Source organism: Elaeis guineensis, chromosome 10 (assembly GCF_000442705.2).
Source record: "Elaeis guineensis isolate ETL-2024a chromosome 10, EG11, whole genome shotgun sequence".
NCBI lineage: Eukaryota > Viridiplantae > Streptophyta > Magnoliopsida > Arecales > Arecaceae > Elaeis > Elaeis guineensis.
Window position 1 is genome coordinate 37,137,002 of NC_026002.2, and position 14,884 is coordinate 37,151,885.

Here is a 14,884-nt window from a genome sequence, read left to right on the forward strand (position 1 = left end):
GCAGGTGGGGTTTTTGATTCATAATTGATATTAGATGCACATTGAGGAGATCGAATAGGAAGGGAATGTAGGGCCAACTAGCACCATAATATAGGTTTTTATTTTATTTTATTTTTTCAGAAAATGAGTAAGATCTCAGCTCGGCTTGACAAGAGATTCGTTCGAGCTTAATTCATGTGATGAATGAGCCAAGCTTGTTTCAGGATTGATTACCTCTTTTATATAATGAACCTGTTTAAACCCCATTTCAAAGAACAGACTGTGTGTGTATCTCTTCAATCTCCATTGTTTTGTTCTCCTTATGGTTAAGTGCTGTTTTCATGGGTATCTCACCTCCCTTCAAATATCCACCTGAACCTGAAGACAGCTTCATGTCAGACCTAAAACCTCCACTCCAATCTGTTGATGCCCCTCCAAATTTAAAGTTTAGCAAATCAAATTGTTTATTCTATCAAAGAGCCTTTCAACCTGCGACAAATGCTGTAACTTCCTTCAGATGGTTGAAGCTGTGTTTTCGCTCACTTCCCCTTGTTATACTGAAAATAGATTTTGATCTTAGATTGCAGCTCTAGAAAGGAAGACCTATGTGCAGACAGTTTGAATGCTTGGCTAATGTCTTTCCTTGTAAGTTGGTTTTACACTCCATATATCAGCAAAAACAGGAAGGAGCCCTGTTTTCTCTGAAAACTCTGTATTGATCTTCTAGATTTCTTGTTCCCTGTTTTCTATTTTCTGTTCCTTCGGTCAGCAGCTTCTCTGCTTATTGTAGCTCTGTTTCTCTTGTACAGTTTTATTTAATAAATTCTTTGTGGCAGCTCTGCTGCTTCCCAATTCATTAAAAAGAGAAAAAAGAAAAAAGGTAAAAAAACTATGCATGCTCTCCCTAATGGTGCATCTACCTAATGCGGTAATAATGGCTCTAAATTCACCATGGTTCCCCAACGTCCTCCAGGAAGAAGTAATGAGCCTTGAGAAAGTGATATTAAAAACAGAAAAAATACAATCCTCCTGAGTCAGAACTCAGAAATGCTGGCCTGATCCAAAAGGGCAAAACTGTCTGGTTAGACCTCATCAGGAATAACTGATCGACATGAACTCTATATCCAAGGCTTTAGCTTAGATAATAGCTAAAAAAGATTTAATTTCCTCTCAATCAGAGATGAGTTTCTGAACAGGGATCCCATCGAGTCAGAAGGATATGGCAATTAAGAAAACGATCCAAAAATGCTGTTCCTGGAATTCTTCATTGAAAAATGCTGTTCCTGAAATTCTTCATTATCACTGAAGTAAAGATATTACCTTTCTTGATAAAATATTAACGCATAGTTTTGTATTTTCCTTTTTCTTCTTTTGAAATGTAATTTGTACATTCTGAAAAGCCTCAATTAAGCATGCATTCCTCCCCCCAAGAAAACTCAGTATATGCTGAGAGGTAGAATTCATATATCCTCTCAGTCAAGAGAAGGGGCACAAAAAAAAAAAAAAAAGGAGGAACAAGACAGGAGATGTCTTCCCCAGTATGAGCTTAGATTTCAGTCCCTTCTAAGTAGAGTCAATGCAAAAGGAAACAATCTTGCACAAGGCATCAAGACATCATGAGTCATTTTATCCATGAAGAGAACATTTATAATAATAAAAGCATAGCCTTCTTTCTCTTTTCACCTTTTTTTTAGCAAAATGGTGGTAGAGACCACCAATGAAAGTATAGCCTTCAAACAAACTCACGTACCAATTATATTGTTAGTACTTAGTAATAAGTTACGCCACTTGTATCTGACTCTGTGATAGTTTCTTCAGATTCACATATACAATTTCTGTGACAGGCACTGTTTCTTCTCACATGTCAACACCTGAGTCATGGTGGAGAACCAGATTAGTATCATCTAAAAAGAAATTCGTTACTATGATTGTAACCGTAGAAGGAGAAAAACATTAGAGATAAAACAGGAATGCAACAATTATTGCCTTCGCTAGTCCACAAGCTTCAATAAGCCAAAGGATTAGGCCAAAAATAATATTTTTTCTCATTAATTCTTGTACGTATAGATCTATCCAGCAAGCATTGATCAGTATATGAGTTATTAATCTATCCTGTTATAATACATCAAAGCTTAAGAACATTCTATGACTAGTTATTAACCTGACATCAACCTTGCACAAATTGCTGCTGAGATCTTTGCTGATGCAACAATGTGCTAGAAGGGACTAACTAAAAACCTAAAGGCTAACTAGCTATTAGGAAGACTTACCGTTTTTCCTTTTTTCTTTTTTGGTTTTGTGGGTGGCGGGGTACACCTTTCTTGGTATAGTTATTTTTTTTGATCCATGACATGGGTTAAACAACATTTAAGAAGCTGACCTTGAGCCAAATTAAAACTAAGAAGTCATACATGATGTTGAAAAGATCATAAAAGCACAATATTGTATCATTATAAGTATGTGTGGTGTCATACATGTACATTGATATGTGTAAACATTTTAATTGTGAAGCAAAAATTTTCAGATGTGACTAATTTTAACAAAAAAAAAAGAAGAAAAATCAGATGTGAGTGCTTGAATGTATGTATAAGATTGTATATACTCACATCCATTAGGAATAGTTATTACTTGGAGGTAAGAGCTCTTCCACACCAACTTTCATGTTGGGGGTGGACAAACGCTTGCTCAAACTACTGTTAAGCATGCCTACCTCCACTCTGAAAACTGCACATACTGGGCGATGATCAGAAAATCTCGACTCCCCACGAATGTAAGACAACTGTACAATCCCATCACCATGCCATAGTATGCGATCACACCTGACATCATTGAAAGCATCCAGTGTGATAGTTGTTAAGTGGCACTTAATACATTTCCCTCTCATAACTAATTGAATTGCTTCAATAATTAACAATATTATGTAAATTTTAAGCAATATCAAATCATACAGTGTAGCCCCAAAATGCAGTGATCAACTAATAAGCTAATTTAACGAATTTACATGAAAAATGAATGTGCTGTTTATCAACAATTTCAAGCATCATTGTGATTTTTAAAGCTATGCCTTCAGACAAGCATTAGAACAGGTATCTCAGTGATCAAAATGTTAAAGCTTGTTTCTATGTGGTCAGAGGTTTGAACCTCTTCTAAGTCTTGTTACAGATGGGGCAACACATTTGCTTCTCAAAACAAAAACAATCACTAGAACAAAGGGTCTCGCATACCATGCTGGTGTTCTTCTTTTCTTCTTTGATGTTACAGTCTCCCCAGCATAGGCATCTGAATTATTGGAGTATTTGTATGTTGGAGCAAAATAGATTTTCCCCTCCTTCCATCCCTTGAATACTCGCCCTGCTTCTCTTTCAATTTTCAGCTGTCAAAAGAACACCAGATCGAAGAAATTATAATATATGGAGTTCTGTGGATATTGGAGGAAGGTATCAATAAACTCTATAGGATGTCTGTTAATTTATAGTAGAATAAAGATCATCTTGGAAGAAACTCAACAATGAATAAGACTTCATTGAGTGAAGCATTTGATTATATTTGACTTTGATAACAGTGCTGAAAACCCCATTTTAAACTTAAGTGATCAAGAGTAATTACCTGATCCTTTTCAAGTAGAGCATCCCAGTTATTATCTTCAAGAAGTTTCCTGGTCTCGGAGTAACTCAAGGCTATTCGATAATTCAAATCCCCTAACCATATGACTCGACTGAGTCATATGAAGGAAAAGAGGGAGGGAATGGGGAAATCAATTTCAGTTTCCAAATTTCTGACTTAATATATGGATAGTACAATTATAAAGGGGAATACTTACTCATGTTCAAGAATTTTCTGAGGAATTCTTCGACAAGGTATTCTGCAAATCCTTGGGAAATTTGTGTTCTTTAATATCTCTGTAACATCAGAGTTTCTCCTGAGCTCATCCCCTTCTTTGTCCCCTGAAGCCAAGTGACTGCAGACAAAACAAAAGGTTGTCTGATGCAAAGACATGCTCACAGATATACACCCCTGCAATCCAAAACAGGAAATCTCTTGAAACAATGGTAAGAAACTTTAACTAAAAAAAAGTAAGGAGAGAGCACATAACAAAGCATGGCTTACTCAACTCTCACCTTGTTACCAAGATAGCGCATGATTCCACGCCCAACACAGGACAGTCTGAGATGGCCTATATGTTGGACTAGTTCTCTTCTAACCCAAATAGTGACAAAGATCCCTACCATCTGTTTGCTAGCTATGAGGCTATACCGATGTTGGTTATCTCTAACAGAGACTGCACCTGAAAAACTACTTGTTCCCTCCTCTTCCTCATCAGAGGAGTCATCATCACTAATATAAGCTAGGGGACAACTGAAACAAGAGTCTCTATTGTATGTCCTTGCCACTTCCGATGGGCAGTTGCATGTCTTTAGATGTCTTCCCTGCACTATGTTGAAAGTTTTGCTTCCACATTTTAGCGACTGCTTTTGGAAGAATGATGAATCACTGCTGTTCTTCAAATCTCTAGAAACAGAAGCATTCAAACTAGAAGCTTGAGAAGAGTTGGTGTATGGAGATGGCACGTCCGTATCCGCTGTTGATCTGTTCAATGCTTGGTTGATGAGACCTAGCCATTTTGCTGCTGGCTCATTATCTTCTATGACAAGCACATTTCCAGCATTCAGAGGGACTATTTCCTGAAAACTAATAACATCACCAAAGAAAAGAAGAGAAACAGAATGGTTCAATAAAAATACAACAGAGACCAGGCTACAATCTATAAACGCAAAAAACAACAAACATGGAAATCTATAATATGCATATCATCAAAAAATATTCATAACCCTTAAGAAATGAATATAAGTTAGATGACTAAACAAGGGTAAGAGGAAATGGTTAAAATTGTAATTGAAGTTAAGAGAAATGAATCAACATCAAGATTTTAAGTCCCAATGGGACAAGAGGCATCCTGTTCTTTTGAGAAAATGGGAATGGGACAGGAGTTGGAACTCCGAAACCCATCCACACATGAAGAGAAGAAGAAAGAGGAAAGAAAGGAAAGGTAAAGAAAAAGTAACAGTAAAAGGAAAGGAGAAAAAAGAAAGGAAGAAGAAAAGGAAAAGAAGGAAAAAAAGAAAGGGATAAGAAACAAAAGGAAGAAGGAAAAAAATAATGGAAGGTGGAAGAAAAATAAAGAAATGAGGGAAAAAAAGGAAGAAAATAAATAAAGAAGAAAAGAAAGGAAGTAAAAGGAAAGGGATGGCTATCATGATGCTTGACCAATATTGCCACTAGAACAGGTGGGATAGGAGGCATCCCATTCCATGGAGAAATCGGGACACCCACATCCCATGGAATTTAAAAGATTGATCAAAATACATGAATATCAAGAAGGTAGTAATTATATATTCACAAGTTTAAACTACAATACATACCCTAGTACATATATATCTGAATGATCATCAGCAGGAATGAAATCATTAAAATTCAGCCCTCTATGAGGTGGTTTTCCTCCGACATTCCATGTTGCAACAAATATCCTAGAGAGAACAGGGGCAAAGCAGAAGCATAGAATGAAACTGAGAAAATAACTACAAAACATAAAAGAAGGAAAAACTGATAAAATAGAGAAATTAGCGTGGCACCTGAGGGCCTGGGTATTTACAGCGTCTTGTAATGGTGAAGAGAATTCATTGCAACTTAAGCTCCCTTGCCTTGAATTAGAGTTCATGTCTTCAAAATGGAATATAAAGAAATCGAGTTACAGAGAATGTGAAAAAACTTACGAGATGTCAAATGTGAATAAAAACTAGAAAACGAGATACCAGAGAAGCTTTTCATGAGAGCAGGAGCGGCAGTTGTTGTGACAGATGGGCACTCTCGGACATCAACTACTATTTGTAAGGGCACAGTTAGTTATAACTAGAGAACAAGCAGGTAAGGTAAGAATCTGTAAAAAGATGATAATATGTCTTAACATATTACCATGAATAATTTTAAATGTGACATTTACTAAATCAGCGTGCTTGAATGTAAACTTCAAAGCCCAAAAGAGTAACCATGAACAAATATTAAGGACAAGATAAAGATTCCATAATCCATATGCTTTATATTTCTCTAAGTTTCTGCTAATACCCTCTGCTTTATCATTCTATCCTTTTGAAATGAGATTTTTTTTTTTCACAACTTTCCTGTGCAGTTTTCCTTGGTTAAATGGGATAAAACATCTAAATGTTAGAACCACTTATTTGTTAATCATATATTTCCACCAAAAAGTTAATTGCTGTTTTAACTAAATGTAATAACTGTCTTATTAAAAATTCCCCAAAGAAAAGAAATTGTCTCTGTACTCATTTTATGGACACAAGAACTGTCCATCTGAACACGATCAAAATTGCATTTGACTAGAAGAATAATGTTGGCCTTACAAGATAAATTATTCTAGAAGACCCATGAACTCTCTGCAGTTTAGACAGATTCTCAATCTTTGTCCGGGCACTGTTATGTGTCTCTTTACTCCTTTTTTGATGGATGTCATTTTACTCCTTGAATGGCTGTTTCAAGTCTCAACAGCCTCTTGTATCTTATCACTTATGCCTTGATATAAATGAAGGATCCTACATTAGTCACTTCAGCCTTCGAGTGAAGGAATAAGAGAACAAACTCAACTATAGGTGACAGCAATTGGATGGAGCTCCCTCAAAGCAGAAAGTGACAATTATCATTTGTTTATTTTTTAATCCTATTCTCCAGCCTAACTATAGTATTAGATTCTCAGAATCACTTTTTCTCTTCCAAAACAACGGGATTACTTTAGGTATTGCCAAAAAGGTATGGAAGAAATTTTAATGCCAAAACGTCTCCTTGTAAAGAATAAATTGCTGCTCTTGTCTTGTTGAAATAACAGAGAGATTTTATGTCTCCTTAATGCAAAACAAGACCAACTCATCAATATACATAAACACTAAGGTATCAAACTTAAGTCCATAAGAACATACCGGACGAGTTGAGTGAGACCTCATTTCTCTTTGATGCTTTCTTCCCTCTCATCCCAAAGTATTTTGGGAAAAAAGACTGCAATGACCACCCATTAGAATTTCAAAAATTGATCTCATGCACTTCAAAAGAGGGGGAAAAACTTGATTATATGTCGACTCCAAACCAATTCCTTGAAAATTATCATGTTGGAAAAATTATTCAAATTAAAAGGAAGGAAGAGCACAAGCAACAATGAGCCAATAACACATACCTTCTTTCTTCTGTCATTTCTAAAGGTCATTTGTTCAACACCTGTACTTCCTTTTGCTGGTGCTGATTCAGAATCTACAAGCACCCTCTCAATCCACTCCCCCAAACTAGTACCTGTAAACGTCAAACTATGAAATATAACTCAAAAAACCAAAAATGCTTAGAATTGAGGTTAAGTATAGCAATAAGTAGTTTGTAACAGAAGCCTCAGAATAGTCATTTGTCCTGCTGCTAATACAAAAACTTGTGTAAATAGCCTCAAATGGAATCAAATCTAAATTATAAAAACATGGATAGCAGCAGATTCCAGCATTGGTGGAGGGCGGCGATGGTCCCGAAAGCACCTACAAATTGTTTGCATAAAATGATAAAGCGCTAGGCCATACACTTTCAGAGCAAATTCAATTCCACCATGCAAAAAAATCACCATAACAAAAGCAGAGCATAAAATTAGTTCTAAAAATAAACACCCTTCATCTATCAAGATTTCATTTTTATAAGAGAAAGGCAGAACTTGACTTCCCCTAGTCCATAAATAACCAGAAACAAATTTCCACTACAATACAACAAAAAACTCCATTAACCCAGACTCCCGCCATCCTGTTAGCTCCAAAAAATTCGAACCAAGATTTCATTTTCAGAAAAGTAAGACAGATCCAACATTTCACATAGCCAACAAACGAGTCAAACCAAATTTCCAAGTTATCATTTTTTTTTTTTCAGAAGCGCAAAACCCTCCTTCGCTTCATTTAATCCAGAAACAAGCTGAGAAAAAAAAAATCCAATGCACAATACAACAGAATCCATCAACCCAAACACCCGCTGCTAGTATTGTGTCGAAATCTAATCCCAAAATTCCATCTTTAGAAGAGATAAGCCTACCTTGGCTTCACTTATCCCAGAAACAAGCTTTCAATCCTCTTCAAAACCTCTCTAGTGGCTTCACACCTACCCCACGAATCCAAACCATCCCAGACCCCTTGCTTCAGCCTCCAGCTATTCAGAAACAGTAGAACAACAAAAAAAACGGTTACCTGGACATTTTGGAAGCAACCACAGGGTAATCCAAATAACAGAGCAGAGGGCCCGAATGTTCTTGGCCCTGTGGCATCGAAGACGGCGACCTCCGCCTCGGGGCCGCCGCCGGCACTCTGGCAACGTGAGGAGGAGACGTGGCGAGCAGTGGGTCGCGCGAAGACGCAGTCAAATCGGGGGTCTTCGAGGAATATAGCATGGGGAACGCCGTCTGCGCTTCCCCTTCTCCCCAACTCCGATAGCGTAGGCAGGCCTTCGTTTTGGAAATTGATAAATGGGACCTTGTTTACCTTGTGTTTTGGTTGGTGCACTCGCTCTGGATGTTATGCCATTCGGCAACAAGAAAAGTGGGATAAGAATAGTTAGACAATTCTAATTATGTCTGGATTTAATTTTTGAAATATTGCCAAGCTTAGAACGTTTTGCTTTTGTCCATAAAAATAAAAAGGTTGATAAGCATTCGTGGGGTGGGATCTTTTAATTATGACAGCTTTTATAAGTAAATTTGATGGATAAATTATTTCTTATTTTTTTTAAAAGTTTTCCTTTTATTCCCCCTATGCAAAGGCCCCGTTCATTGCAAAAATAGAACAATTATAAAATCAAAATTAAATGAAGAATAGAATAAGATAAGAAATGAAGGAACAATGAAGAATAAGAATAAGTCAATTCCACCATTTGTTGGGGAACATTTTTGCTCCATGTTGAAAGTTCATGGAATAAAAGTTTTTTAGAAATTTAAAAAGTGCTCGTAGGCCAAATTTTTCTATTCCACCGTAAAACAGTGGTTTTCTGTGGAATAGAATGAAATAAATTACAAAAATATTGATATAATATAGATTTATCATTTGCAACCATTATCGACTAGACATGTTGATCAATAATAATGTACCATATATCATTTAATTAAAGTACATTAAAGATAATTATAATCTGTACATTTTATGAGACATATTGCAGAATGGTTACAACCCGTCTTGCACGATCGGATGGTTATGGCATATTCAATGGTCACAACATATATTTCTATATAATGAAGATTTAGCGGACATCTAAATATATTTATTCTCATTCTATTCTACTTTACATAGCCCGTACTTTAAGGTCTCCACTATTTCATATTTCACCAAAACTCAGTTTAACTTGGACATTAAAGGATCTATCATTAGACCAAATCCAACAACTTTCAATGTCTTTTTTCGCTATTTGCAAGCCAGACTTTTACTGCAAACAGACATTCCAATCTGAGCAGATCACAAGCCGACTAATCATTATTCCTCAGTTCATCCAATTCTATCAAGTTGGATTTTGGCATCGTCAAGTAGAACATGCCTCTATCCGTCGAACAACTAAAGTGAAACTAAATAGGGGCCATGAATCCATTGAACCCTTCTTTACTCCACAGCCACTCGAAGTCTCAAAGCTTATTCCCGCTTTATTCCCAAGCCAACACGGCAGGTTTTCTAAAAAAATTTAAATAAATAAATAAATAAATAAAAGGCCAACGCGGCAGGTTGGTTTTGATTTAGGGGATAAATAGTGCATGCAGCTACTTAGGAGGGCGGGGCCGTGGGGGTGGGCTCAGGGAAGTCGTACTGCCCCACGAGTTGTCTCGAGAACGGAACCCAACGGAAGATAATTTACGGCGTCAATTTTTTTAAGGAGGTTTGGAGCCCTTTTGATGCGGACTTCCCACTTTCCAAGCTCCTGACGACCAACGATTCGAGGAACTCCAATTCCCGGATTTGCCCCTACGGTCCTTCTTTGTAACAAAGAGAGTAGGGGTAAAATAGTCAATTCAAAGAAGTTATTGAGACATCAAATACGGAACAGGAAAATTCTGCGAACCGAAACATGACACGTCGCTTGTTGTTGTCCTGGAGTGGACGAAGACCGCACTAAATCCGGGCACATGTCGGGTGGGTGCCTCGCTGGGCGCGGTCCCCATGTCCTTGGAGGTCCGAACGCCCAACTCCCATGCCTGGTTCTCCGACTCGAGAGAAGCCGAAATGACTGTTTTGACCCTGTCTCTTTCTGGTAGTTTTGAGCTGATACGCGGGTAAATTTGTAATCTAATAAAATGATTTCTGGCTCAACCATGTGATTCCACGGTGAAGTATATGTCAATTTACAAAGAAGGTGCGAAATGGACTGGAACAGGAATGGGATACATTATACCGTATCCTTCAATATGTTGGTTCGTGATCAAAATTAATATAAAATTTAAATTTTTAATAAAATAAAAATTAAATTTTAAAATATTAATATATATATATATATTAAAATTGAAATAAAAATAAAACGTTTCCTAATCAAATGGTAGGAATGACTTTATATTCTAGAGCCTAACTTCTTTCAATCATGTTTAAGATATCCTTTATTTATACCCCATCAAAGGGAATTAGTCCTTCAATTTTTTTTTAAAAAAAATCAATGCTTTGATCACGATCATTCATGATTGATGCAATGACCATAATAAGACATGCCTGACATGATGCATCGAACAAACTGGTTTCATAGTCCCAAGTGGAGCCCATCCAGTTGTAACTGGCGTCGCTTATGGATAGCAACGATTAGAAAACTGGCTTCTCTAGTTCATATATGAACAGGAAAGAATCTTAACGCATAAAATAATAGCAGCAAAGGTGGAAAAAATGTCTGGCAATATATTCTTGACCTTTTTCTGAATTTATTTATTGGTGCAGTATTACCCTTATGAACGAAGGTGACAAAAGATGGAGAAATGCCATGAAGTTCCGAAAGTCAAAATGTTTCTTAAAACCAGCATTAAAATAACAAGAGGATTCATTGTTTTGCAACGGCTATTAATTAGCAGGCAATAAGCATGCAAGGTGTATCCAAGGGTTATTTACCATGTGCATATCCTATGTTCAGAAAGGACCTCCCATTTGAATATACTAGGGCAGTTTTCTAAGTAATATGGTGAAAAGCTTTAAACAGCCCTTCCAGCTCCATCCCCTCCTTATCCTACACAGGCGCACAGCCAAAAATAAAAGAAAGGGATGAAGACAGGATGAAGAGAGACAAGAGGCCATGTACCTACTTGGAAGACAAAGTAATTAAGCTAAACTTTCCATGTGGAAGAAAAAGGCAAATGGAATACAGCACTCAAGTAGAAGTCATTAGAATCAGTTGTATAGATTAATATTAAATGTGCAATAACATGTATTGATCAGGGATCCCTTTTAGAGCATCTTGGGGAGAAGGTTTAGATTTCTCAGATCCTATATAGTCTAGGAGGATGATCACATTCACGTACTCTCATGCCAAATTGTCAGGGTACACTTGAAAAGATGGATGAACAGTCTGTTAGGGGTCAGTATAAGCTCAGAAAGAAATTGCACCATGGAGAGGCAATATGAGCTACATGATCCTCACTCTGTAAGAAATTCTGTAAGGACTACTATTAGATCCTCAGTTCCAAACACATGCCTTTGCTTAAAAAGAAAGAGTTGCCTTGCCTGTGAACTCATATAGCCAGCACAACTAGGAACTTCTCAAACCAATAATATGAAGATATGCACTACCAGAAGTACAACATGGAGGGGCTCCTAACATGTATCATGTTTAACGAGATATATTGCAACATGACCTATGAATTGCGGGTTTCAATTTATGACATGAACCTAACATGCTTTGCCCCATACCTGAAAACAAGAGAACTAAAAGTATATTAAATTTAAATTCCATGTTTTACAATAAAGATATATATATATATATATATATATATATATATATATATATATATATATATATATATATATATACAGAGAGAGAGAGAGAGAGGGGGGGGGGGGGGGATAGATTAATTTGGATTGGATCTTATTTTTCAAATTCAGAAATTAAATAAAAAAAAAACCTCCATAAACTAATTGCCCAGAAATAACCTCAAGTGAATCCAAATATAAACATACGTTGCAGGTTTAGCACTGAAGTATAGCCCAAGTGTTGGACATGGGTAATTCATTGTTTTTAAGAAATGATTGATAGATTTCCAAACATTGTTCTCAAAGTAACAACAAGAAATAGTAGTGAGTTGGGTTTTCTGACTTCCATATTAATTCTATGACCGAAAATTGATTTTTCTTTTTTCTCTTTTTCTCACGTACTAGTACAGGAGGAAGCTTGGCCGAAGTTGAGGTAAGGCCCAATTCAAACTCATATTATTGGTGTCAATCCCCAATATTTTTACCAACTTCACTAGTTAGCACACTCCAAAAAATGAATATTTTATCCCAAGGTTTTATGGATCCCAAGAATTGACTAAATTGCTGATTTTTTTTTTTTTTTTGTGAGAATAAAATCAATACTCATTTAATTGGCCCACCAAGTTTTTTAAGTACATGTTTCAATTGAGCACCCAGAAGCAATGGGATCAACTAATTGTGTTATATCCAAATGATCAGAAATGGCATTTTGATTGGGTAAATAAAAACAAAACACATTCTTTCAAGACAAATAAGAAAAATGAAAACAGACCACCACCTGTAGCACCTATCAAGAAAGCCTACTTTGAATTATTTGAACCACATGACATATTCAATGCCAAAAAATCCTTGATATCTCTTGCCTTTTGTTTCCTTTTTTATTGGCATATATGTCTTAATGTGTGGACACTGGGCCACAAGTCAGACTGCGTTTTCATGTAAATGTTTTTAGTAGAACCCTAAAAGATCATTTTTCTGCACCTTAAACAAAACAAATGATTCTCCAAAGAGAGCACCATCCGTAAAAACTCCTCCAATCTTTTCAAGTCTCCAAGCCATTGTGAACTAAAGGTTTGAAGCACTCATCAGAAATAGTCTAGTTAGCAAGGTCACTTTTAAAAGTCACGGAGGAGACAAAGTGTGCTCCACTCAAGTACTTAATACCGACTTTTCCATGATTATGGCTGTGTGGACAACATTATATGTTCTCTTATGCGAGACACTACTTACTACTACATTGATGAGAAATCTTTTAGTCCCATGAACCTTCTCGCAAGGTTTTGAACTTGCTGCAAATTTGGGGAGTCTCTTTCTTCCACTCTAGAAATCGCTCTACAATATTATGTTCATCCCAATATCGGTTCTAGAACATTAATAGCATAAACACCAAATTAAGAAAGTCGACAAATATTTCAAAAGTCTAGAAGTCATAATATAGCAATTTAGATTCGATTTTTCTGGGAAATATTAAAAAACGACCGGCAAGAATTGCAACTATGTTTCTTGGCCACTTGGCCTAATCATATATCAAACAGAGACGATGAGTGTAAAAGAAGGTAGCTGGCGGAGAACGACTGACGCGGTCAAAACACAGCTACATGATGGAAAGAAAACAAACAAAAAAAGATAAAACTGGCAGCCTAAATCCTGAAGAAAAGGACGTAACTATGTAAACTTTGAAAAGGAAATAAATAAGACCACTTGTTTTAATTTTATTATTTTAATTGTTTTCTTCTTCTAAGTGGTGGATCAACGGCACTTTTGACTAAACTCCAAAACCAAACTCCCCAAGTCCTCTGCTTCTGTGGTCAATATCCTACCAATCCCCCAACGACTTTCGAATACCAGAACGGTCGAGAGAGACAAAACTGCCTTACGTCAGCAGAACGGAATAAATAATTTTTATACAACAAAAGACGACTGCTCTTTCGTTTTTTAAACTTTATATTATATTATATATTACTTTAAAAATACGATTTTTTTTGAATTCTAGATAGGAAGTTTAAGGACTTTGGAAGTTTTACTTGTCGTGGTCGTTACGGAAGCTCACTGGAGTAACGCACGTAAAATAGAGACCGGCTCGGCGACTCCCAAACCCCACTCGACGGAATTGAAGAAGAGAATTTCTTTGAAATACAAGAATAAAAATCTTTGAAGAAAAAATTGGAGAGAAGAGGGGAAAGAAGTCTAACCGTGTGATGCCGATGAGATCGCGGATCTTCACCATCGATCCAGTGAGGTGTTTCCTGAGACCTCTCAACGTCCTTCGAACCGAGATCTCTATCGTCTCTATTTTTGGGTCGAAAACAGTAGACACTTCTTGACCGTCAGATGGATTGAAGCGATGAGGCATCGACGATGGCCATCAGCATTTGGGGAGGCGAAATGACGTTCTTCTTGGAGGCACGGCGGAGCGGAGCCTTGGAAGCACGGCGGAAGGGGAGTCCGGAGTCTCGCGTTCCGCAGTGATAGTTTAACTGATGGCTAAGAGAGGAAAGAAAAAGACCTACCACTGGTGATTCGGGGAGAGAGGCGTGGACTTCAGTGCAGGCGCTGCGGATATATTCTAAGGGTAACAGGTGTACGGCCGAAACGACTTCTCCTTACTTTCTAAAATACCCTCAGCAAGTGATGCCTTTTTACGGATCAGATGGTGCTTCGGGTGAAACCGAAGAAGGGTATTTTGGGCATTAAACTGACGTGGGCCTTTGGGACCTAGCGGCGCGTACCGGCCCTTGTTTTATTCGGCCTAGGTACAGTGAATCATTCGGTGATTTTACTTTACTTTATTTACGGCAACTGGCCCGCCGGTGCCGACTCTCCTGCCGTGTGATGGAAGTACAGAATCCGCATAGAAATGTTTATGTATGGCAAAGATGGGCCGTCGATTTGCCTGCTCGTTTGACATA

General features: G+C 37.2%; 1 protein-coding gene across 5 annotated transcripts; it reads right to left on the minus strand.

The window, feature by feature from the left end:
- Window positions 1–1,547: 1,547 nt before the first annotated feature.
- LOC105052379 (type I inositol polyphosphate 5-phosphatase 10) lies at window positions 1,548–14,489 on the minus strand. 5 transcript variants are annotated; one of them, XM_029266818.2, is made up of 14 exons: window positions 14,168–14,488; window positions 8,247–8,563; window positions 8,095–8,160; window positions 7,214–7,326; window positions 6,963–7,038; window positions 5,790–5,858; window positions 5,610–5,697; window positions 5,400–5,504; window positions 4,098–4,668; window positions 3,800–3,993; window positions 3,586–3,694; window positions 3,204–3,352; window positions 2,586–2,798; window positions 1,548–1,850 (listed from the first exon to the last, which is right to left on the minus strand). In XM_029266818.2, exons 4-13 carry the CDS (start codon window positions 7,241–7,243, stop codon window positions 2,591–2,593), a joined length of 1,599 nt encoding a protein of 532 aa, XP_029122651.1. In that variant the 5' UTR covers window positions 7,244–7,326; window positions 8,095–8,160; window positions 8,247–8,563; window positions 14,168–14,488; the 3' UTR covers window positions 1,548–1,850; window positions 2,586–2,590. The 5 variants fall into 5 exon arrangements, with proteins under 5 accessions (XP_029122651.1, XP_029122652.1, XP_029122650.1 ...); XM_029266819.2 differs by lacking the exon at window positions 8,095–8,160 and having other exon boundaries at window positions 5,790–5,855; XM_029266817.2 differs by lacking the exon at window positions 8,095–8,160.
- Between the last annotated feature and the right edge of the window lie 395 nt (window positions 14,490–14,884).